General features: G+C 37.8%; 1 protein-coding gene across 1 annotated transcript in view; it reads left to right on the forward strand.

Moving 5' to 3' along the window:
- The window catches only part of NBAS (NBAS subunit of NRZ tethering complex), a 328,999-nt gene that overhangs the window by 294,825 nt on the left and 9,074 nt on the right, over window positions 1-25,100 (forward strand). The window contains exons 49-51 of the mRNA XM_058551762.1: window positions 11,916-12,055; window positions 15,572-15,716; window positions 22,183-22,311. Of these exons, the coding sequence (XP_058407745.1) occupies window positions 11,916-12,055; window positions 15,572-15,716; window positions 22,183-22,311 (414 nt within the window). The remainder of the gene's footprint in view (window positions 1-11,915; window positions 12,056-15,571; window positions 15,717-22,182; window positions 22,312-25,100) is intronic.

The following is a 25,100-nucleotide window of genomic DNA, read 5'->3' on the forward strand; positions in this document are numbered from 1 at the left end:
TTTATGACCTTGACATTTTTTAAAAAGCACTGGCCAATTATTTTATAAAATGTCACTGAATTTGACATTGTCTGATTTTTGTTCATGTATTCAAGTTTTGCATTTTTGGTAAGAATACCACAGAAGTGTTGTTGTGTCCTTCTCAGTGCATTATATCAAGAGATATACAGTGTTGATTTGTTCTATTACTGGTAGTGTTAACTTTGATCACTTGATTGAGGTGGTGTCAACCATATTTCTTCTCCCTTGAATGATCATTTTCCCCTTTGTAATTAATAAATATCTGTGGGGAGGTACTTTGAGATTGTGTAAGCATTCTGTTTCTCACCATACTTTCACCTGCTCATTTTAGCATTGATGATTTTAGCATTGATGATTATTGCCTGAGATAATTATCACTGTGTTGTTTGCCAAATGGTATTTTTTCTATCATTTATTCTCTTCCCTTATATGTATTTATTCATTTATTTATTTATATCACTACAAGCTCAGGGATTCTCATTTTGTTCTATGGTTGTAATCCATTACTATCATCATTTTTATTGTTTGCTTAAATTAACCCAGATTTGCCCATTGGGAGTTCCCTTCAACTTTTCTCCTGTATCCTTTTGACATATACCCATCATTGTTTGAACCACAAGATGTTCGAGACTTCTCTTGCTCTTTTCCTGCCCAACTCTGTATTCAGCCATTGACTTCAAGGAGCATTGATTCTTTTAATAAAGAATGGTATTTAGAAACCAAGACTTGGGTGCCTACACATAAAGTAGTTTTGGAAATTCCAACCCACTTACTAGCTAGAATATTTGTGTAGAGCTCTTTTTGTCTTTGGCCTTAGAGTAATAGTACTCAAAAATGTTCTTTTTCAAGGTTACTTCTCTCTCACTTTCTCTCTCTCTCACACACACACACACACACACACACACACCACCTTCAGTGTGGTTATCTTATTCACTTATAGTACAGTTAGGTTCATTTTATTTCTGTTTGTATGGTTTGCCCTGTTTTTGTTTATTTCAATTTTATATCTACTTTTAGAATATGTGAAACATTTACGTGGAATGTGAGAGATCATTTGATGTTGTTTCTTTCATACATACGATATTTTGAAGTTTGGACAGTCTTGGCCTATAATTTTGCTGAATGTATGGATTTTATGTAGTTTCAGTTATTCTTGTTCTTTTTGTTTTGGAGGATATATAGATATCCTGTATATAGAATGTATAGGAGGCCTCATAACACAGTGGCCACCGTTTTCTTCTGCTGTGCAGATGTCTCTTTGGATAACTTCTAACTGGAATAAAAAAGAGTGAAAATAAAAACTCTGAATATTACAGCAAAAATCCCTTTTCACTTAAGCTGAGAAGATGCTACATGTGCTATTGGTTTTTGTGTTTTTTAGGTCCTTCTGTGGACTGAACATTAGACTTTGTGTATCATATCATTTAAACCTCATAGGGCCGGCCCCGTGGCTTAGCAGTTAAGTGCGCGCACTCTGCTGCTGGCGGCCCGGGTTCGGATCCCGGGCGCGCACCGATGCACCGCTTCTCCGGCCATGCTGAGGCCGCGTCCCACATACAGCAACTAGAAGGATGTGCAACTATGACATACAACTATCTGCTGGGGCTTTGGGGGGGGGATCTTTAAACCTCATAATAACCTCTGACATAGGTGATCTTATCACTCCATTCAACGCGTGAGGAAATAGTCTCGGAGTGGTTAAGAAATCTATACAGTATCTCAGTGCTGAAATGTGGCAGGATGATGTATAATCGTGAACTACCAATACTAGTAGCCATCATAGTAGCTCAGCGTTAACTCAGTGTTAGATACCTACAAAGGTGTGTTTGTCTCTATGTGTATTATATTGTATTATGTACTGTTATATGTTATATTATGTTATATTATTCTCAAAGTAACCCAATAGGTTAGATATTATTACCTTATTTTTACATACAAAAACGCTAAGGCTCAGGGAGGTATTTTTAAATGATCATAGAACTATTAAGTGGCATACACTGAATGATACACCGCAGTGAAAAGATTTGCAGCTCCATGAATTATTCTATTAATACTTCATCAATTTTAACTAAAAAACAAAGTTGGGCCTTAAAAAATCAGCTTCAATAGCAGCTCTTTAAAGCAAACATTCATGTATTCATAGGGGCTCATATGGCCTGATTAGTTATTTGTCCTAGAGAAAAAATTTGTAAGACAAAATCTTTCCTCCACTTATTTTAACATAAAGTATTTTCCCCTATCGTATGTCTCATTTTAAAAATGTTCCATAAAATATTATATTTAGCCATATGAAAATATGTATTATGTGTTGAAGTTACAACAGCACTTACGGGGAATGATTATGGGATGTTTTATTGTATAATTTCTGTGGTTAGAGATATAATAAAATAAGTAGAATGTTGTAAAACATGGCTCAGAATTGCAGTTGCTAGCCTCTTCTGTATGTTTACACATGTTTATTTCATGTGCCCACATGTACGACTTCCAGACATCTAGAAATCCCTTGGGAACGTAAATTATCGTTCTTTCATTGGGTTCCCTTCATCCTAAGGGTGTGTTTGCTACGCCCTAGGAGAGACTTTTTATGGCAATTGAGAACCATTTGTTCTTGAGCAATTCACGAATAGGCACTCATTTTCCAAAAATGCCTTAGGAGAGAAGCAGAGACTAAAAGTTTGTGCTCATCACCAGACCTGGAGGCAAAGGCAGGCAAGAATTCAATCTCTCATTTTTATTCCTCATCAGGACACTCTTCCTATGGTAGATGTTCTCCCCTTTGCATGGGCTAAGGAAGGTTGTTTGAACCTTCAGGCTGTCTCAACAACACTTTTTGCCTTTATTACAGGCAGTGCAAGATCAAGTACTGCTAAAATTCTCTCGATAGCTACGTTTGTTCTTTAGTTCTCTGCCAGACAAATGGGAACATCTACCAGAAAGTAGCTACCCTACTTTTAATATTTAAACTTTAGTGCTATTTCCACAATTTTATATTTTCTATTTAATAAAACCCATAAATACTCAGAAATGTACATGATCATAATTTATGTTCTGATTATAGTTTCTTTGTCTAATAATAATAATAAATTACTATAATTAATAGTAATAATACTGTTTATTGAGTACTTACTGTGTGCCAGGCTCTGGTCTAAATACTGCTTAGATCGGTGGGGTAGTCTAAAGCTTATGATTATATCCAACAGCTAGCCCAACAGTTTATGACTTTTTGATCTTCTAAGAATTTGACTTTCCTTCACCGGAGATCTTGGTTAGATCCAGTGGACATAACAGGCAGCATTGGCCACCTGAAGCCTTATAAAAGGAGTAACTTTAACAGACAGGAGTCTAGTGTTCTAGAGATCAACTCTGTCGCCTTTTTATATTTCTATAGATCTATTGAAGTAGGGATTTTTGGTTTTTTGTTTTGTGTTTTGAAGCTCTGCACACAGAGACAGTTCAGTCTGACTTTATTGTGTTCATGAAAGGAATTGCACGGTTACTTTTCACCTTTAAATCAGGTGTCATCATATGACTCCCTTAGAACCAGTCTAACAGCTCATCAACTTGCATGGAAGATAGGAGTATAGTGATTAATATTACTGCTATCAATTATACATGTTGGTAATTATTTTCTCTTCATAAAGTACTTTTATATGCATTAATGTCTATATCATATTCACAAATATCTGAAGGTAAAATAAGCTACTGTCAATGCCTGTAGGAAAATGCAGATTTCAGGAGATGTGCCTCAATTTGAGATATTTGTATCCATTTAAGATACTTTCAGCAGCCACAGAGAAATTTAACAGTAAAGCTGTTCTCATCTGAGAACAGGTTATTCCATCTACTTTTTCAAGGACAGTGACTCTATGTCTGATAAGGAGACTGCAGCTGCTTGACACAGTGACTCACAGCAAGAGCTCAAGTCACCTAATTCAACGAGAGAGAAACATCGCTTTCAGAGACAAAAGGGAAAGAGATATTCTTATGTTTAGTCACATTTGAATTTTGCCCTTTAAAATCCTGTGATGTTTGGTTAGTAGCGTCTATATGGAATTGTCACTAACTATATGGTACCTGGAAAATATTGGACCTTTTCACCCCTGCTCACTGGGGAAGGGATAGAGGTATTAAAAGATGTTACTTTCTTTTTCACTGAGGAAAAAGACAGAATAAAACAAAGTGTAGTAAAAAAAAATGGCAGTTTCTCTCAAGTTTATTTTCACTGATCTGTGGAAGGCAGTGCTTAAGAGTCACTTCAGATACTGTGTTTATTGCACAAATAAATGAGATTTTAGAAAGAGATACAAGTTAACCCACGAGTCAGTTATCCTAAAACAGCCGTATTTCTTTGTTTTTCTTTGTTCTTTTTCTTTTTCTGTCCTGTCTAGTCTGTACACATAATTCTTATTAGAAGAAATCATAGCACACATCCAGTTTTCTGCTTTTTTACGTATAGCATATTATGTAGTTGATAATATAAATAATATCTATCATTTCTGTGCCTACCATGTACCAGTCTCTTTGCTAGCTATTTTATTCACATTCTCTTATTTTTCACAACCATCTTATGAATATGTGTTATCGTCATCCTATAGAAGAAGAAATTAAGGGCTGGCCCCGTGGCTTGGCGGTTGGGTGCGCGCGCTCTGCTGCTGGTGGCCCGGGTTCGGTTCCCGGGTGCACACCGACTCACCGCTGGTCCAGCCATGCTGAGGCCACATCCCACATACGGCAACTAGAAGGATGTGCAGCTATGACATACAACTATCTACTGGGGCTTTGGGGGAAAAAAATAAAATAAATAAAAATAAAAATTAAAAAACAAAATAGTGCCTTTTATTAAAAAAAAAAAAAGAAGAAGAAGAAATTAAGCCTCAAAAACGTCCAGTAATGTCTCCAAAATAGACATTTTTCTGTGTTACTTTGACTTTATCAGCACTATTTTGAAAGCTGCGTATTTAATCAAATTGCCCTTGATCATTTATTTTGCAGTCTCTTGAGTGAGGCGTATTGGAGCATTCTATAGCCACTGACAGTTAATTTGTCCTCTGTTAAAATAGGTTCCATGATTGTTTCACGTTGTCGCTGTTTGGGCACTTATGTCAGTTCTTTGTACGTCGCATGCTTTTAATGAAATAGGTGCTGGGAATAAATATTTTCATGTGGACTGCACTACTTCGTAGAAAAGAGAGAATCTGATTCTTTTCTAGGTCCACATTCACGCTCAGCCAGGTGCCTTGTTTTCAAGTATTTGAGGGAATTTAAATTCCCGTGATATTAATACGAATCACATGCTCTCACAACTTCTCTAAGCCTCTGAGACCCATTTGCTTTAACTTTTATCGTCTCAGAGCAATACTTCCCTCCCTAATTTTCTTTTTCAGATAATTGTCAGATTTATGACATAGTGATTTTCTTCAATATAAGGTTAGTTTTTTTAACCATTAATGAACAGTATTACTAATTGTGATAGAAAAATATATCAGGCCAAAACCATCTTCTAAAAAGTAAGTAGATATCATTATTTTTGTAATAGTATTTATGCAAGAAATGTATGTTGATCGTTTGCTATGCTCCATGTTCTCTGCTGACCACTAGGATTTAATTACAGCTGACTTTTTCAACACTGAAAATTTGGAGACATTTTCATTAAAATTAAGAACAAAACAAGAGCGCCCAGTATCATTACTTTTTAGCATTCTAGTCAATGTAGTAAGACAAGAAACAGAAAGAGAAGCTGTAACTTTTAAAAAGTCAAAATTACCATTTTTAGTAGATTTTATCATTCCAATTTCTAGAAAACCCAAGAAAAATACTTAAAATGACCAGAACTAATAAACAGAATTCATTATAAGGGCTAAAATAAACAATAAAAGAATACATAAAATAGTGTATGTGAAAATAACTCATAAGTCACTGTTATGGGGGCTTAGTAAATATGAGTGTAAACCTTTTTTAGCTTAGTGTGTCTTAAATTTTAAAGTAAATATTACTCTTCAAAGGAAGAAGTATTAACTCTTTCATCATCTAGAAAGCCATGTTTGGGAACCTTCGTTTAATACTCTTTTCCAAAGAACGGAGTTTGGCAGTAAGACAGGCTAGTTCTGGACTCTTTCCCAATGCGATAAGTTATAAACATCTCAAAAAACTGTTGCGAGACAATTCTTCATGAATCCCTCACATTTCAAGCAAGTCACATGAGCTGAGGCACTTTGCCTAGCCCAAGCCCAAGGTTTTCTCTTAATTTTTTTCCCCTAAATCTTTATCATTTTACATTTAATACATTTAAATCTCTTATCCACCTTGAGTAATTTTTGTGTAAAATGTGAGATTTAGGTTGAGATTTCCTTCTTTCTTTCTTTTTGCCTGTGTATATCTAATTCTTCCAGCACCATTTGTTGAAAACGCTATCTGTCCTCCGTTAAAATGCTTTTGCCCTTGATCAGACATTGGTTGGGCATATTCATTTCTGAGTTCTCTGTTCTAGACCACTGATTTTTGTCTACCAATACCACACTATCTTTCTTACTTTAGTTAAATAATGTCTTGATATCGAGCAGTTATTCCTCCCAGTTTATTCTTCTTTGTCAAGGTTGTTTTAGCTATTCTAGGGCCTGTGTTTTTCCATATACATTTTATAAAAGCTTGTCTAAATCCAGAAAAAACCTTGCTAAGATTTTAATAAGCATTGCATTAAATCTATAGATCAGTTTAGGGAGAGTTGACATCTTTACTATGTTGAGTCTTTCCATCTATGAACATTGTGTATCTCTTCATTTATTTAGAACTTGTTTGATTTTTTTATCAGTGTTTTATAATTTTTATGCTATAGATTCTGCACATGTAAAAATTTCATTTTCTTTGAGGCAGTTATAAATGGTATTTTTTTTATTGTCAGTTTTCACGTGGTCGTTATTAGTGTATAGAAATGTGATTGATTTTTGTGTGTTGATTTTGTATCTTGTGACTTTGCTCACTCATTCATTAGTTCTAGGTTTAGGGTTTAGGGGTTTTTATAAAATAGATTTCTTGGAATTTTCTGTGTAGACAACCGTGTTATCTGCAAATACTACTTTATTTTTTTCTTTTCAATCTGTATGCCTTTTATTTCTTTTTCTTGTCATATTGCAGTAGCTGGAACTTCTAGTATGATGCTGAATAAGAGTAGTGGGAGTGGACATCCTTGCCTTGGAGTGTAATGTGGAAACATCACTTCCATTTGGGTCTCTTTACCTTCCCACTTTTAAATATTATTGCCTTGAGTATCAGTTGGTGTTTTCATGTTTGTTCTAATCATCAAATATAATTTAGAAAACCCACATGAAAAAGGATAGTCTGTTGTATTTACTCATATTTCTGCTCTTTCCATTCTTTGTTCTTCCTTTTGATGCTCCATAGTTCCTTCTTTTATCATTTCCTTTCTGTTTGAAGAACTTCCTTTTTAGCAAGTCTTTAAGATGAGAACTGTTAGTGACAGATTCTTTTAGTTTTCCTTATCTGAGAATGTTTTTATTTCCTCCTTTTTCCTAAAGGATAGTTTTGCTGTATATAGAATTTGCAGTTGACAGTTCTTTTAACATTTGAAAAATATTGTGCCACTTCTTTCTGGCCTCCATGGTCTCAGATGAGAAATCCAGTTAGTCAAATTGTTGTTCTCCCTGTAGGTAATGTGTTGATCTCTCTGGCTGCTTTCAAGACTTCTTCTTTGTCTAGTTTCCGGAGTTTAATTATGGTGCGTCTTGGCATAGATTTATTTGGGCTCACCTTGTTTGGGGTTAGCTCAGCTTCTTGAATCTGTAGGTTTGTATCTTCCACCAAATTTGGGAAGTTTATAGATATTATTTCTTAAAATACTCTTTCAGCTCCACCTTCTTTCTCCTTTCCTTCTGGAACTCTCATGAAAAATGACCTTACCTGGCCTGTCTTCTCTTTCTAGGTCAGGAGTGAGGAAGCACTGGGTCTCGGTGTCCTTCTGTTGGGTGAGGGGATGCAAGACACCCTGCTACTGTGCTGCTCCTCCAGTCCTGGGGTCCCAAACTAGTTTGCTTTCTTTTTACTACTTATAAGAGTTCTCCTTTGGTTGTCTCTGTCATTATTTCCGTAGTTTATAGTTGTGTTTAGCAGAGAGAAGTAGGGAAAAATGGATCAAAGTGATTTTGTCCAGGCTGGAAGTCCCTTGCATATGTTTATCTTTCTTTATACAAAAATTCATTTGAGTTTTGGTTACCAGATATTACTTTAAAGCCTTATAGACCATGATGAACAAGATAAACTTAGATTATCTTGGTAAATTTAGATATTTTAATATTTGGTCACAAATCCTAGATTAGCACTTGTATATCAAAGTATGTAGTGATTATACAGCAAAGTATTCTTCATCATGTGTTAAAAATACATGTACTCAAGTTCATTTTTAGGCCCTTTTTCTTCTCTCATGTAAGGTAAAGCATTTGTGGCTACAGTGGTAGAGAAATTAAAACTGTTTTCTTAAGAGCTGAGTAACTTAACAATTTGAAATCCTTTATGATAAAATGGATAATTGTGTAAGTTACTATATTTTTGACATTTGTATTTTAAACATGAGAGTCAATGCTCTGAAAAGTAAATTACTAATAATTGAAATGATTGGTGAACATTCAGAAGAAAATATTACCTGACAAAGACACACTCTTAAAAAGTCTGTTTACATGTGAAAAAGCTGTTATACAAAGAAATTTATGATGAAACACATTTTAAAAGTGGAAACTATTATTTGTACACTAATATAAACACAAACATAGAAAGGTTTAATTTATAGTTTCTTTTCTCTTTCCTTCCCTGTGATACAATTCATGTCCTAACAATTTATAAGCTGTTATAGTTTCTGAAAAGAAAAAAATTAAATGATATTGAGAATATGAATCACTTTTTCCTAATCTCTTCCTTTTCATGGTATGTATCAGATAACTCATATAGATTCTGCATTTCATATGAAGGAGAAACTTCTTGTTGTTTATTATGCTACAGTTAATTATAGAAACTGGAATATTAACACTGCTAGGAACATTAGAGACATATCATTCAATTGTTTTTAAATATTTTTTTAAACACAAAACCTTTTCTACTTATATAGATTATAACTCAGAAAGAAAAGAGCAGCCATTCACTAACCCTTTTCCCCTCTGCAGACCTCCAGGCACCTCCTCAGAACTTCTGAGACTTCAGGGATTTGGGGAGGCCATTTTTCAGATAAGGAAAATGAGACTCAAAGAGAGGGACTTAACTGAAATCACATAGCTAACCACAGGCATCATTGGTTAAGACATAACATCAATAAACATGCCACCTCTGGGTCTTTTTTAATGATTTCCTTCTTGGTGGCCTCTTTTTTTTTGTGAGGAAATCAGCCCTATGCTAACATCTGCCAATCCTCCTCTTTTTTTGCTGAGGAAGACTGGCCCTGGGCTAACATCCGTGCCCATCTTCCTCCACTTTATATGGGACGCCGCCACAGCATGGCTTAACAAGCAGTGCGTCGGTGCGCGCCCAGGATCCGAACCGGCGAACCTCAGGCCGCCACAGCGGAGCGTGCGCACTTAACCACTTGCGCCACCGGCCCGGCCCCCCGTGGCATCTTCTTTTTAAACCTTATGTCTATTGCCAATAAAAAAAGAACAGCCAAAAATTTGAGGCAACTCCATGGATATTTGATATTATTCTGTGGTGAAATATTTTATAAATGATGAATTATCTTCATTCATTCATTTGTATATCCATTCTTAGCTCACTCATTCATTCAATAAGCTCTGTGCATTTACTCCATATCAGGCATTATTTTAAGTAGTGGGGATAAACCAGGTTCAAAAATAAAACCTCTGTTTTCAAGGAGCTTCCATTCTTATAGAAGAAGAAAGGCAATAAACAATATGTAATATGTCATATTCGTGTAAGTGCTAAGAAGGAAGACAAAACAAGGTGAGGGAGATAGACAGGGGTGGGGGATGCTACTTTAGGTAGGGCAGGTAGGCAGTGTGTTCTCTGAGAAGGTGACATTAGAGAAATTTGAAGGACATGAGAGAATGAGCCATACAGATATCTGAAGAAAGAAGGTGCAGGCAGAGGAAAGAGATCCAAGTTCCTGAGGTAGCAGGGTGCATGATGGGCACAAAGAGCGCCTCAGAGGCCCTGAGGTAGGAGAGGAGTTGAAGCTGTGAGGTCAGGTGGTAACAGATGGATGTGTTGAGTGTGAGATCTTTTTTAACATTTCTTTGTAAATTAGGTGAGAAAATATTGCCAGACTCCCAATTAGGCCACCAATTTAAATAATTCAAAGCTTGTCTAGCTTATTGAGTCCTCTAGTTTCAGAACATCCTGATCTGATTATAATTATATATTGGCTCTGCTGCTTGCTAGCCATGTTACCAGGACAGGTAAGCCTGTTGCCTCATCTACGCCGTGAAGTTAATAACACCAGTGCTGTTCTCCACACAACACTGTTGTAAAGGTCAGCTGACTCACTGTATTACAAAATTATTTTAAAAACTATAAAATGCTTTGTGGTTATTATTCCATGGGAGAACGACATAGGGCCTTAAGGCAGGTTTTGAAGGATCTGACTGGTCACTGTGTGAGCAGGACTTCCCGTAGTAATTACCAGTAATTTCATTATTACATGTCGGTTCTTGTGAAAATGCAGAATTCGTGGTCTGACTTTTTCAAATGGCTACTTGGGATCAGAGACAGAATGGCCATTAAATTAAATGTTTGGAAACATGCATTAGTACAGACAGTTTAGCAAATATGTAGGTAACCATCCTTTCTCATTATCCTTTCAAGGTATCATCATCTGAGTCTTATGTACCCAAATAGAGAGAATCTGTATTAAGAGAGGCTAGGAAGCAGGAGAATCAGATTTTTGGCTTACTTTTGTATTTAAAACTGCTTTTTAACTTAAAATAGCGAACATTTTCACCCACAGAGCTTGGAGATATGATTTGTTTAGGACTGCCTCATCTCATTCAGTTATTCAATGAGAGGAAAAATGAGTATTCTTTATTTAACTGAGACTTCTTTTACATTAGAAGTGGAGAAGTGAATAAAGGATATTTTACTTTATTTTGATTTATAGCAAAAGTCATGTGACAAATGCACTTTAGTAAAATCTTTAGTTTCAAAGTAGAGAAATTTTTTAAACAACAAGAAGATTTAGCAATAATAATACTAAAATGAAAATTAGAAATGCATTTAGGATAATTTAACCTTAAAATTCAGCTATAGTTGAGTATGGTGAACTATTACAATTTCAAATAAAACAATTCAGCATTTTAACATGACATATATTAAATACCAATAAGCCAGTTCTGTGAAAATCTACTTGTTTGAATTTATTTCGGTAAAGAACGTTAAGAACCTTCCTGTGATTTGTTCTAAACATAACATAACATAAATGTTTGAAATTAGGTAAGGCATAGAGCTTTTGAAGGTCTTTGGTGGGGGGAGAGGGGTGGGGTGGATAATGGGGGGATGTTGTTGAATCTTTGTTCCACACATTGTAAAAATTTTCAAGAGTGTTTAATCAAAATAATCTGATTTGAATTCTTTTTTTTTTTTTTTTTTGTGAAGAAGATCAGCCCTGTGCTAACATCTGCCAATCCTCCTCTTTCTGCTGAGGAAGACTGGCCCTGGGCTAACATCCGTACCCATCTTCCTCCACTTTATATGGGACGCTGCCACAGCATGGCTTGCCAAGCAGTGTATCGGTGCGTGCCCGGGATCCGAACCGGAGAACCCGGGCGGCCACAGTGGAACGTGTCCACTTAACCTCCTGTGCCACCTGGCCGGCCCCTGATTTGAACTGATATAAACCAGTTCAGTAGCCTTTGCCACCAGTTTGAAGTGTGTATTTCCACTTCCAGGTGGACATAACTGACGTTGAGAATGAAGAGAACCGCTACTGTCTCTTCATCGAACTCCTGGAATCAAGTCACCAAGAGGTTGAGTTTCAGCACTTGGTTTTGCTCTTGCAAGCTTGGCCACCTATGAAATGTGAACATGTGTAAGTATTAACATAAAATTAGATTTTTTTTGTCTGGACTTTAGTTTTAAAAATTCAGTACATTCAAAAGAGCCAATAAAAGAAATGTATAAAATCAATATTAGCCTATAGAGGAAATTAAAATTGTTTTTTTGAAATATTGCAGTTTCTTTTCATTTCTCCTTGTCCCTAAATCCAAATATTTTATTCATAAACATCAGACAATGCTTAATAACAACATCTGAGATATGATGTCAACAAAATAACTTTGTTCCAGTATTTTCACCAGGAAATTTTTTGACTCTCTCTTAACACAGCTTACAGTGCTAACTTGAGAATCCATATGGAATAAATTGATAATTCCCATTTATTGAGAACACACAATGTTATATGAAATTTGCATATATTATCAATCCACATAAACCTATACGGGAAGATGATGTTATCTAGTTTTATAGATGAGGGATTTGAAACTCAGAAGGTAACTTCAAGCATCACATAGCTAATAAGTGGAGGAGGCAGAATTCTAACCAACTACTGGCTGCTTTCACAGCCTGTGTTGTTTCCTCCATGTCATGCTGAGTTTGCAGCTGCAACTCATAGTTGCCTGGAGTGGTCGTGCAGTCTTTGTGCCATCAGCCAAGGATTCCTTTGGAAGAAGTGCCCAGATTTCCTCTGAGCACGTATGCTGTCTGTCATGAACTGCTACTCCTTGTGGGCAAAAAATAGAGGCAGCTGCGCCTCTGTTCCAAATGCCTGTTTCCTCCAGGGCTCATCCTGTTCTTCCCACAGCCTGCAAGCACTTTTGTACCCTGGGCTGGTGCACGTCTCTGCACCTCAGAAGTTAAAGAAGCATGTTTTCCTGAAAATAAGTTCTTCTCTGAGCAGTTTAAGACTGCTGCAGAACATCTGGAAAAGACTCTACCTTAACCCTAGGATGAGCCTGTTAGGAAGTTCTGAAGCAAGCCAAGGAGAGTGGTGTTTCTGTTTTGTTTTTTAACCAAGTGTTTTCAGAAAGGAAAAAAGCATTTCTTAGATCTCTATCATTTATGGCAGAGATGGCATGCTGACATGTAGCTTTTAAGAATAGGTTCTCACCTTCGCTATTTGAAACTTGACAGTACAGGCTCTCAAATCATAAAATGTTCAGTTTGACTTGTGACAGTGTGTTGAAACAGCATTTCCATATGGTTCCCAGCTATCTTGGCAGAGCTGCTTCAGGACCTAGGAAAGCTTGTTAAAAACAGAGTCCCACGCTTGACTTACTGAATCCAACTCTCTGTACTGGGAATCAGTTTCTAAACAAACTCCTAGGTGATGATAATGTGAAGTGGATGTGGGACCCAGTAATTAGATTGTCGTAATGCTTTACTTTTTTAGGAAATCATTAGGGTTGAATTGTAGATTTCTTCATACCCTCAAAATGGATCTCTCAGTCTAAACAGAATTTTTCTAATTCAAAAGATGACACCTAGTAGATAAGTTAACTGTACTTTTACAGTTTCTTTTACTTTTAGAACACTGACCATTTCAGATCACTCCCACAAGAAGCAAAATCAGTGTCACTTAAAACATTTATTGCATTTAAAACATTTAATGCATTTGTAGACCAAAAAATCTTAATTTTTAAAGGTATATGCTTATTTTTGTAGTCACATATGAAATGAAATCTGTAAATTGCCAACCTATGTTTGACAAACCTCCTTTATGAAATTGTTAGAATCAGAACAAACATTACCAGTCTGCTTAATCTCTCTTATCTGCCATGTCTCCTCTACCTAAGAGAGAAACTAGAGGATAAGCAAATAAAGTTGTCTGTTTCTACTTCTTTCCTGGCTCAAATTGGTGAATAGCACAGGAGAATGTATCATGGGATACCGTAAAATCAGGTTCTTAAAAGTACTTTTGAGTACCTTTTTTCTTCCAGAGGATCCAATGTATGACTTCAGCACTTCCAAAATAACAAAAAAAAAAAAAAAAAAAAAAGGGAGAGAGAGAGGGAAAGGTGAGAAGGAGGGAAGGATAGTGTGATAATGACTGAATGTTGCAGTCAACACAATAAAGTTAAAAACTAAGAAATTTCCTTGATCCACATGACTGCTAATTTACTAGTATCAACTTTGGTTTTTTAGTTTTAGTCTCTTGTAGGAAAATGCATGGAAAGTATAATAGGCCTGTACTTATGGAAGATTGATAGTTTTCACCCAGTTTAACACAACTGGCTAGTGAAAAATACATTTTGATATGTGTTGTCAAAGCCACATTGCCCTTCAGGGCACATTGCGCCGGCAGACCAGGGTTTCTACTGCAGTGAGACAGCCTGTTAGAGAGATACCCCGGAGAGCTGAATTCAGGCTTGGAAAGAGGGAGGTAGAAGGTGAGTCCTGAGTGTAAGATTCCTCCATCAACCAGACGCTCTCAGGGCTTTGTTTCTACCTTGAAATAAGCAGAGTACTTTGTCCTCGCAGGTTGTTAGTTTGAGCTGAGACCCAAAGACTTTGCCAAAGGCTGGTATTGTGAGTCCCCTTGTCACTGCTGCACTTGACGTTTTTCTCAGGGGGCGAGGATTGAAATTCTTTTTAAGGGAAGGACCATCCTTTGGGGTTTAGTGTCTAGAATCTAGAGCTGTGCTAATGAGACAACAGACTCTTAATGAATAGTAAAATTATTTAAAAATATTATAAGTAAAATCAGTACCCTGTTCTTGGAGCCATAGAATGACTGTACCTTTAACTTGTCTCTTGAAATGTGAATTGTGATGTTTTTATGAAACATGGAGTAGTGGCATCCAGAGAAGGGAAACAAAAGGCAAACTTTTGCATGCTTTTCTGTTTCAGAAATAAGAAACTATGTGAAGTGCAAAGTGTGTGATCTCCATGTGCGTGTGTGTTCTTCCTCAGTCTGTGCTCCCAAGCTGACCTCTGTTGTGCCCTGCCCTTATTGTCACTTAGTCCTGCCTGACCCCAGAATCATAGTCAGAGTCATGTCCATAATCACATGATGAACAAAAGCCCGTATTTAGGTAGTAAATAGTAAGATGTACCTGTTATTAAGAGTTATACTTCACAATTACAAACATCATTTATTAAATAAAGCAACCCTGCAAGAGAAACATTAAATTGTCTTCTCATGATGAAAAAAACTGAAACCCAGGAAGGTTGAGTGGCTTCCTCAAAACCATACAACTAGGCTGAGAGTATTTAAGTAACCACCTCCCTGAGTCACCCAAGTAGTAAGTCAGGGAGCCAGAATGTGAGCCCGAGTTCTCTGGCTTCAAAGCAGCCTGTGCTCATCAGCGTCCACCCACTGCCTCCATGCTACTGGGCTCTTGTTGATATCACAGGCAGCTCCTTTTCCTCCGTAAGAGGTTACCTTTTCTACAAGATAGACTGGAAGGAACACATCATCTAGATTATGGTTACAATTTGCCAAAAGCATTTTAGTTCGAAAAGTTGGATTTCTTTTCTATTTTAAAATTTCTTATCACAATTGTCATAGTTTTAATCATTTCCAGTGCGTTGCATTTTTCTCTCTTAGAACCAGCACAACCCATAACCCGTGGGTGAGACTAGCTACAGTGATGCTAACCAGGTGTACAATGGAGAACAAGGAAGGACTGGGGAATGAAGTTTTGAAAATCTGTCGCTCTTTGTATAATACCAAGCAGATGCTCCCTGCAGAGGTGAGTGGATATTTCAAGTGGCTTTCCTGGGGGGTATCCTTTTCCTTATCCAAACTGTTTATTATAAGCAGTATCAGTGACTGTACTTGAGGAACATTTAGCTTAAGTTATCAGTAGGTAAAGGCCCATAATTTGTAACAGATCAAATGAAGAAAAGCAATGCTGAAAGGATGCTTTGAGGTAGTTCTCTCTTTGTGGGAGCTCTGAAGCAGTATTCCTTTTACACGTCCCAAAGCATAACCCAGTTTTCAATTCGTTCGGATGCCCTTTTATGTCTAACTCAAGTTTATGTTCCAGGGGTCAGTGTAGCTCATATGTTGTCTCTGTCTGAACCAGGCCACTGGGTAATGTAGTAGTAGCTTTAGCTCTCCTCTCAGCAGGTAACAAAGCGCTCTGATTTCTACATACTCTCGGACATCATTCTAATAAGATTGTATAACCACAATAGCTATTCTCTGTAAAAAAGGTAAAAACTCAGCCACCTCCATTTTGACCTTTGTTCCCTTTGATCTCATAATTTGAGTGTCACAGAAATATTTGTAATATGTACATATAAATTTGTACGTTCTAAAATAAGCGCATATTAATTACAGCCCCCTGCCCTGGATCCAAACTCAGCAGTATATTGTTTGAGCAATTTGCATGTCTTAAATGTAAGCATTTGGATAATGGAACTGAATTGATTAATTGGTTTTCAAGTTTCTATCACGTAGGAGATAAACTTGAAATAAAATTGTAAATATGATTCTTTGAATCCTCATTGTAATCACTCAAGGAAAATATTCTCATTATGAATGCACATTTAATGAATTGTTTTCTGAATGAAGGACTGGCTAAGTGTTTTTTGATTGAATTTTAAAATATTTTATCCATTTAAAGAAGTCTTCCAAACACCAGAATGACAAAATTCTTCTATAAAATATTTAAAGTGCCAACACCAAAAAATAGCATCCCCCTACCCCAGTGGTATGTGATTTGCTTGTATCAGCTACTTATTTACCTGTGGGCTGCTCTGCTATACTGTGAGTACCTGGAGGGTGGGGACCATGGCTGTATCACCTGTTTCACCCATGGCCGGATTCAACATACTGCACAGAGTGGGAACTCAACACACTTTGTTATCCCCACCAGGGTAAGTAATATGTAAATAAATGGGGTTCATCTTTGCTTTAACATAAGCTAAGAGCATGCCTTGTTAGATCAGGACCAAACGCCAGAAGTGTCCTACTGTCTATTCTGTGGAATCTAGGTTAGGAAAATATAATTTAGGATCAGTTGTTACTATATAACAAGCTGGTGGCAATGGCGGTAACTGACATTTACTAACACTCTGGGGCTTTCACTTCCATTGTGTCATTTAACCTTCACCACCACCTGTAAGGAGGGTCCTTAATCTCCATTGGATAGCTGATGGACTAGAGGCTCCGGGGGCAAGGATCTTGCTCCAGATCATTGAGGCAATAAATGGTGGATCTCAAACCAAGTCTCTGTGCTTGAATGCTTGAAAAATCAATACTTCCAAATGAGCCACTTGTACGACACTTGAGGTGTATGCATATTGAATATCTGTCTTATGTAGGTGTTTAAATTTTATTGTCAATTTTCTTCCTTTTCTATGGTATTTCCTTCAAGAATGGCATATAGAATCTAGAGTCTAGATTATCAATGTCTTAGATGTAAGAGTGTTAGGGTCTCTATCACTGCCTAGAGAAGTTTGTTAGTTTGTTTTTTAAAATATCCTTATTGGTTTGGTTTTACTGTAATTAGTCCTAAGGCAAGGAATGTAAGTTAGCCGAGAACGTGGCCACTGCATCTTTGACTCTGACATCGTACCATTAGCTATGTAATCAAGCTTCAAGAACAGTTATGTATATTAAAATCTTTTAGCCACCTAGGAATGGGTGATAGATATATCTGAATGTCCATAGCAGTGGTAAGTCCTATTAGCATTACATTTAAAGTTTAAGGAAACCTTCCAGGACAAAGAAGGAAAAGGATGTTCTTCTTTTTATTGACTAGTATATGGTAAGTTTTACTTTCTGTTTCCTATGAGAAAAAAAAGAATTGGTGGTTAAATGAGAAGATAAATAGCTGTAATGATTCAGCTCCTTAATATGCTTCTACAGCCAGCTTGAGGCACTTTGACAAATAAAGTAATACATTAAGTTTATTTGCACTGGTCCTGTTTGATCTCAGAATCATCTGGTCGGTGATTCCTAGATGTTTTAAGGACATCAATACAGATAGCGCAGCGCCTTAAGCACGCATCTATTAGAGTACTCCCTATACCACACCATGGAAAGAGATTTACCTGCTTCTGTTCCGTATTAGACTGGGGCACCTGAAGGCAGGGGACATCAGACATAGAACATAGTACAGAAGGAGCCCTAGTGATGCATGAAATTGTACTCTTCTGTTCCTGACTGGGCCACAACATGATCTGTGACCATGAGAAGAGCACCAGACTCTCTGGACCACTGTTTTCTGGTCTCTGAAACAAGGGGTTAGATTGGATGATCCCAGAGGGGACGTTGGCTCTGTCTATTCCGCAAGGTCTCCAAGCCTGAGAAGAGAATGAGCTGACGCTGTCCGTTTACTACGTCTTCCATAGCACATAATTTGCTACCTTTCATAGGTCCATAATTCTTCTGGGGTGAGGAGAAGGTTGATCCACATTTTTAAGTAGGTCTTCATCACTTCTCTGTTTCAGTTCGATGAGAAGAAAGATAATTATCATCAAATGAGTTCTGTTGCTACAGTGACTTTTCTTCATTTTCATTATGCTGCCTCAGTTTCTATCTTTTAATTGGGTACATTTACAGATTTTTTTCTTAGGATGTCATGATTAAAGGAGCTGTGCAGGTGGTATGCACACAAATGTGTGCAAATATAAATTAAAATTGTTACAAAGGAAGGAACATTGTTATTACAAAATGGAAATGTCTCGTTAAGTTTATTTTACCATATATACCACACAGTTTAATTTCAGAGTTCCATAATATTTAGTATCACTGTAGCAGTAAAATTATCCATGACTCACTTTTTTTTAATCCAGTACCTTTGGTTGCCCTATGCCATGGTTTATGAAGAGCGTGTGCCTAATTGTCTATGACAGGGTACTTAAAGGGACTTACCTTCTCTTTCATCCCCATTTCCCATCCCCCTACTAAGGTTCCATGTATAGAGTTTTTTTTTTTCCTTCATAACTCTTTAGAAAGCCTTTTTGTAATCGCCTAGTGTTGCTTATGGTACTTGTTTACTTATGGCCATGATGGTTTTGCTGATGGAAAATATTACCAGAAGGATAAAAATCACTGTTTCTCACAGGTCACATGTCTCACAGTCTTGAAAGCTAATGTATCCTTCTTCTCAGCTTGTATCCATGGCAATATATGAAGCATTCTCAGGAGTGGGGGATATGTAGAATAAAAAATTGGCATAAAACAGGTTCTTGGCATTTACAGATTTAAAATTGTAAGTTCCAGCTATTTGTGACTGACCCTGAAGGTCCATGATTTCGCTGAGGCACAGCATGAACTGGAGTCACAGATGCTCTGGGGCGGGTGTGTGGGAGTTAGACGCCCAGCTAATGAGTGAGCCTAGCTAGCCCCCAACTTCTGAATCTCCATGTGATTGTTCTCTCTCATGGCTGAGGCACTTTTGATAATGTCAAGAGCTTGATTTTTAGAATCGGATGACACCCATTCCTGTGCGCCTCGTGCCCCATGCTCCTGCTACAGGCCCTGCAACATCTTCGGGTGCAAAATACCCCAGGACCAGCAGGAGGGTTGTGGGAGGACAGAAGGACGTTTGGTGGACCAGTCTTGCTTCTCTGACAACCATCGGCCATAGGGGCCATGCCCCAGGGCATCACCGTAAATCACAGTCCGCAGGGAGAACAAACGCCTGGCTGGCTCTGGGCCCAGGCCCACCTGCTCCTCTTCATTCAGGACCTCTCATTGTTGTTCAGTGTCCTGAGGGCCAGACAGGTTTGCCCTGTGAAGGTGCCACATGAAATGTTTTGTGGTTCTCCTGGCTATTTCGACCTTTCTTGCAGCTCCCAACTCCCTTTATAAATCTCCTAATAAACTGGCTTCTTGCAACACAGGGGAAAATACCTGACAAGCAGAGTATAGTATTTAAGTACAGAGTATTTAGCCAATAACTGTTAGCTAAGAGAGAAAAAGTACTCAGTGGCTCACATAAAATGAATTCCTCCATTCTTGAATGTCCTTTCCTGGCTGTGTGTCGTCTATCCATTATGCCTGCTCAGAGGGGTATACAGGTTAATTCATAAAATTTTTCATCAAAGCTAAGGTCAGCCAAGTGTTATGCTTAGTCTAAATATCATAAATTGCTGAGAAATACCTGTTTACCAATTACTGATAACTTATTGAATAAGCAAATATGAGTGTTAAGAGAGGAAACTTTATATAAATATTTTTAAGTATAGTATGTACCAAGCAAGTTTGGAATGCAGAGAAGGAAAAATCTTCTTGCCCTCAAGTGAGGCAGATAGACAAATGAATAATTACAGTAATGCAAGATGACAGCGTAGGAAATATTTGCAAATTATAGCCAGAATCGGGGAGTGCCAAACCTGGGAAATCAGAGGGGCCTTTGTCGGAGATGAGGTTTTCCTGTGCCTTTTTAAGCTGAGACTTAAAAAACAAATTGGGGATAATCAGACAGAGAAACAGCAGAGGTTATATCCTGTGCAAAGACCCGAAGGTCTGAGAGAGCCGGGACTCTGCAGCTGCCTCTGCCTGTGCGGTAGCCACTGGCCACGTGTGGTTTTTACAATTAAAACTAAAATTAAGTAAAATTGAATAAAGTTAAAAATGCATCTCCTCAGTTGCACTAGCCGCATCTCAAATGCTCATTTTCCACATGTGGCCTGTGGCTGCCGTGCTGGACAGCACGGATTCAGAACATTCCATCTGGCCGGAAGGTCTCCTGGGCAGCACTCTGAGGAATGTGCAGGTGGGGAGCATGGCTGTAACGTTCAAGGAGGAGGGTGAAGGGAACAAATTGGGGTGTGGCAGCTGGGCCAGACTGTCATGCACGAGAGTTTGTATTTCATCCTCCCAAATATTTTCTATAGGTTTTGGCATCCCAGATTCAAAATCTGCATTTCTCTTTGGCCCAGATGCTGGGTGAGGCTTCTCTCTGTGCTGTGTGTGCATTAAGGCACACAGAGCACTCGTCTGAATTAGAATTCCTAATGTTTAAAGGACACATTTTACAGAACTGTTACCCTGCTGACATTGACCGTTTTCACACAAGTTGGTGTAGCACAACCTTCCATCTGAAATTTGGAGGCCTTGCTGATTTCCAGCAGAGATATGCTGTGTGAAAGCTAAAAAAACTACAGTGAGTAGAATCTCAAAGAGACATTTATCCTGAGCTCTCAATAGGAGCTCCTTTGTGTCATCCTTATTTTATCTATGCTTTATAATAATGTAAAGGAGTTACGAAAATGTCATCAATTTGAGTTTTTCTTCTCTGATAGGCTGCTGTTGGAGTAGCACAAGAGAAGGATCAGCCACGGAGGGCAGAGATTCTCAATTCTGTCAAAACACACCCTTGCTGTGTACGATGAGGGTGCACTCCTTCTCTGGTCCTTGAGCTGCGTGTTCTGTTCTTTACGTTACAGCTCAAGTCAGGACACCGAGGGAGCACGTAACTCAGCAGGGAGGGATAGCTTGCAAATTTATTTTCTATTCTTTTATACTTTTGTTGTGAAGGATTATCATTTGTTATCTTACATAAAAGCCTGCTCTCTGATGACAAGTTCGGCCAGTATAATAAATGGCTGAGAATAAAATTCAAATACATCTGTGGAGATTCAGAAACATTTTCATTTTTCTGGACCACAGATAGTTTTCATGAAGATGGAGTATATTAAATATATCAAGCAATCAGTTCACCTTGACATTAGAATAATAAACAGGTTTTTAAATATTTAAATTGCTGATTTCCTTTGTTGCCATGGATGATAACTAGATATTGATGATAATATTAACAATTGATAATAGGGGTTTTTTGTTTGTTAAGCATGTAGTATATGATGAGTATTGTACGTTATTATTCATTAACACTTATTCTCACAAAAAAAACCTACTGCAAAGTTGATATAATTACCTCCATTTTACTTGTGAGAAACTAGGGCTCTGAGAGTTTAGGAAAATAAATTACAGTTCTAAATCCATCCAATAGGATATGTAGCCATTAACAGCAGTGCCATAGATGAATATCTGATAGCATGGAAAGATGTTTACAGTACACTCTGTGGAGTGAGTGAAGCAGGTACCAAACACCAAATCAGCGTGGTCCCATGTGTGCTTTATACACACACAGGCACACACACTCATGAAAAAGGTGTGGAAAGACACAGCCAGGATAGCCCAGGGATGTGACGTGCTTCCTTGCTTTCTCACTCACATAATTGCACTTGTGGTTTCAGTGTGTGAAGGAGCTGTGCTCGCTGCTGCTTAGCCAGGCCCTTCTGCTCCCATCCCTGAAACTCCTCCTCGAGAGCCAAGACGAGAATCTTCACGCTGTGGCACTGGAGCAAATCACCGCTATTGCTGAGGTAGTCCCGGTGGGATGTAGTCTTGTTTAGGTTTCAAAGAAATGAATTAATATTGTCATTCTCATGAATAATAGCCATGGTTTATTTAAGACTATTTTGTCTTCAGTGTTCTCTGACCACAATGCTATTACTGTTTTGTTTAGGAAGTAGGTATTTGTTTATTTTACAAACATTCACTAAACTCCTCCCATGAACCAGACTCTGTGTGTAGGTGTGAGAATACAAATCCAAAAAACAAAGCAGTTTCTCTAGAGAAGCAGCATATTCGCCTCTCTAAGAAAATGTCAAAGCAGCCTAGGACTAGCGGACTGGTCCCTGCCACTTGAAATTTGGGTCGAAGGAACTCCAGCGTCAGGCAGGTTTTCTGTGCCTGGATGTATGTGTTTGGTTATCTACTAATTAAAGATGAGAAAGTGGCTGCGAGAAGTGTTTCCTGGTACCATCTGAAATCTCAAGATCTTATTTCCTCTGGCAACCCCAGCTGCCACTGAAACAGCCTCTTGGCTTAAAGAGTGATGTTCTAAAGTCAAGGCTTGAGATTCCTCCCTCAAGGCTGGTTGTCTTGTTATCGTGATTAAGGAAGAAACTTTCACTTCCCTTTTTAAATGTTATACTTTAGGATGAGATAGCTCAGGGTTGTGTTTTAATGAATTCGAGTTGTTTGATCCTTACTGAAACCCTTCTGTAGGGAGATCATTTCTTTCATCTGAAGTATTTGTGGGTGTATGTGTGCCTGTTGTGTTGTGAGTGTGTACACACATGCATATAATTTTACATTTTATGTGTGCGTGTATATGTCTACGTATGTGTGTTTGTGTGTGTGTATATATATATTTTTAAACAAAATGTAAGAGGATGCCTTCTAGGGACCGGAGAGGGGAGGAGAATCCTAGAGCGGAGGTACATGCTTGCCATACAAGACAGTGAAGAGATTGATGAAAATATGTCATTGATAAAAAATTTTGTTAATGACAAAGGATACAGAAAGTTACGTATACGGTTCCAGAAAGTAGAACACAATCGCATTTGGAAACAGTCATAATGAACAAAATGAGAAAAATCTAATGCCTTTATTCACTTAGATGTATTTTCAAAATAATGTGAAGCTTCTGTAAAGGTTTTGTGAGTACCCTTCATTATCACTGATAATTGGTCATTATAGGGGCCTCTTTGGAAACTGGACTGAAGTAGGGGATTGAAGGGACTTGTCTGCTAGTAGCCTCCCTGTTATCTGTGCTGAAATGAAAGTTGCACAATGTTGGGAATTTACAAGAAACTAAGAATTACAGTGAGATTTTTTTCCTTAGCCTATCTTTGAGTGTACATCTAAGGAATCAGGAAGATAAAACTAAAGAAAATCAGGGTGCATATTTTCAGTGCTTTTTTTTTTCTTAGCACCATTGTACATTGTATTAGTATCTCTGCTTAGGTATTGCCACTAAAATTTCCCATGGACCGCTTCGAGAATAAAACAGTGATGTGTTATACATTGTCTTTCCATATTCATCCTGTGCAGAGCTCTCTTGATGCACTCCTGAATTCCATAGGCGAGTATATCAGTTTTCGTTTTTAAGATTCTTTATCTCAAATGCATCTGTTAGAACTGCAACTAGAGCTGGGGCTCCCTAACGGCTAACCCCCCAACCCCCCACCCCACACACACTGACTATCAAAGTAAGAAACCAAATGGGAATGTTGCAACACCCAAGTAGTTTTTAAAAGGCGCTAATTTACCTCCATGACACTTGGGTCTGTGTGTTTGATGTGCAGCGTTGTGCTGAAACTCTGTGATTTTGAACAGCCCTGCAGACTGGTTTGCCTGGGTTGTGATGATAACACCCAAAACCTCTGTGGCCTTCAGGTGCAAAAATCAAAGCCAGAGGTGTAAATTGCTGAGATGAGTCACTTACCTTCCACTGAGACCCTTACTTTTAGGAATTCAGTAATGAGACTTAACTAACTTCTCTGCACTAATTTGAGTATTCACATTAGGCTAGTCCTTCTGTGACCCTAAAATGTGTTCACAAAAATGCTGAGTATTGTCAGACCTTTTGCATTCTCCAAAGAGCTGAAGTTTTGCAGAGTTTTCCAGTTTTTAAATATTTTTTAACTTTTTATTTTAAGATAATTTTAAATTCACGTTTAATTATAGGAAATAATACAGCAAGATCTCTTATACCGTTCACCCAGTTTCTGCCAATGGTAACATCTAGCATAACTACAGTATAATATTATAACCAGGACATTGACATTGGTACGATCTCGGGACTTTACTCAGATTTTTCCAGTTTTACGTGCACTTATTTGTGTGTGTTTCTGTGTGTAAAGTTCTGTGCAATATTGTCGCATGTAGATTTGTGTCATCATCACTCCATTCAAGATACAGAGCAGTTCCATCACAAAGATCCCTCGTACTACCCGTTATGGCCGCAGCCACCTTCTCCCTCCCCACCCACCTAGCATCCCGTGGCAACTACTGATCTGTTCTCCGTCTCTGTAATTTTGTCATTTCAAGAATGCTTTATAAATGAAATAAGAAATTACTGTAATTTATCATTGCTCTCCCAGTGCCATTGAAAGGTCATGTTATACTTTTCTAAGGGAAGGGTTTCAGTGGGCCTTTTTGCAGGACTCCTGTCTAGCTGTTTTAAATCATACTTAAAAATATAAATATAAAATGTGAAAATTATAAAATGTTCACTTTTTTTTGTTTTTATTTTGCCATTCACTCTATCCATTCATAGGGGGCCTAAGTTCATCAATAACTTCAGTTTCTCCCATATTGGTTG

The sequence above is a fragment of the Diceros bicornis genome, chromosome 12 (genome assembly GCF_020826845.1).
Source record: "Diceros bicornis minor isolate mBicDic1 chromosome 12, mDicBic1.mat.cur, whole genome shotgun sequence".
Taxonomy (NCBI): domain Eukaryota; kingdom Metazoa; phylum Chordata; class Mammalia; order Perissodactyla; family Rhinocerotidae; genus Diceros; species Diceros bicornis.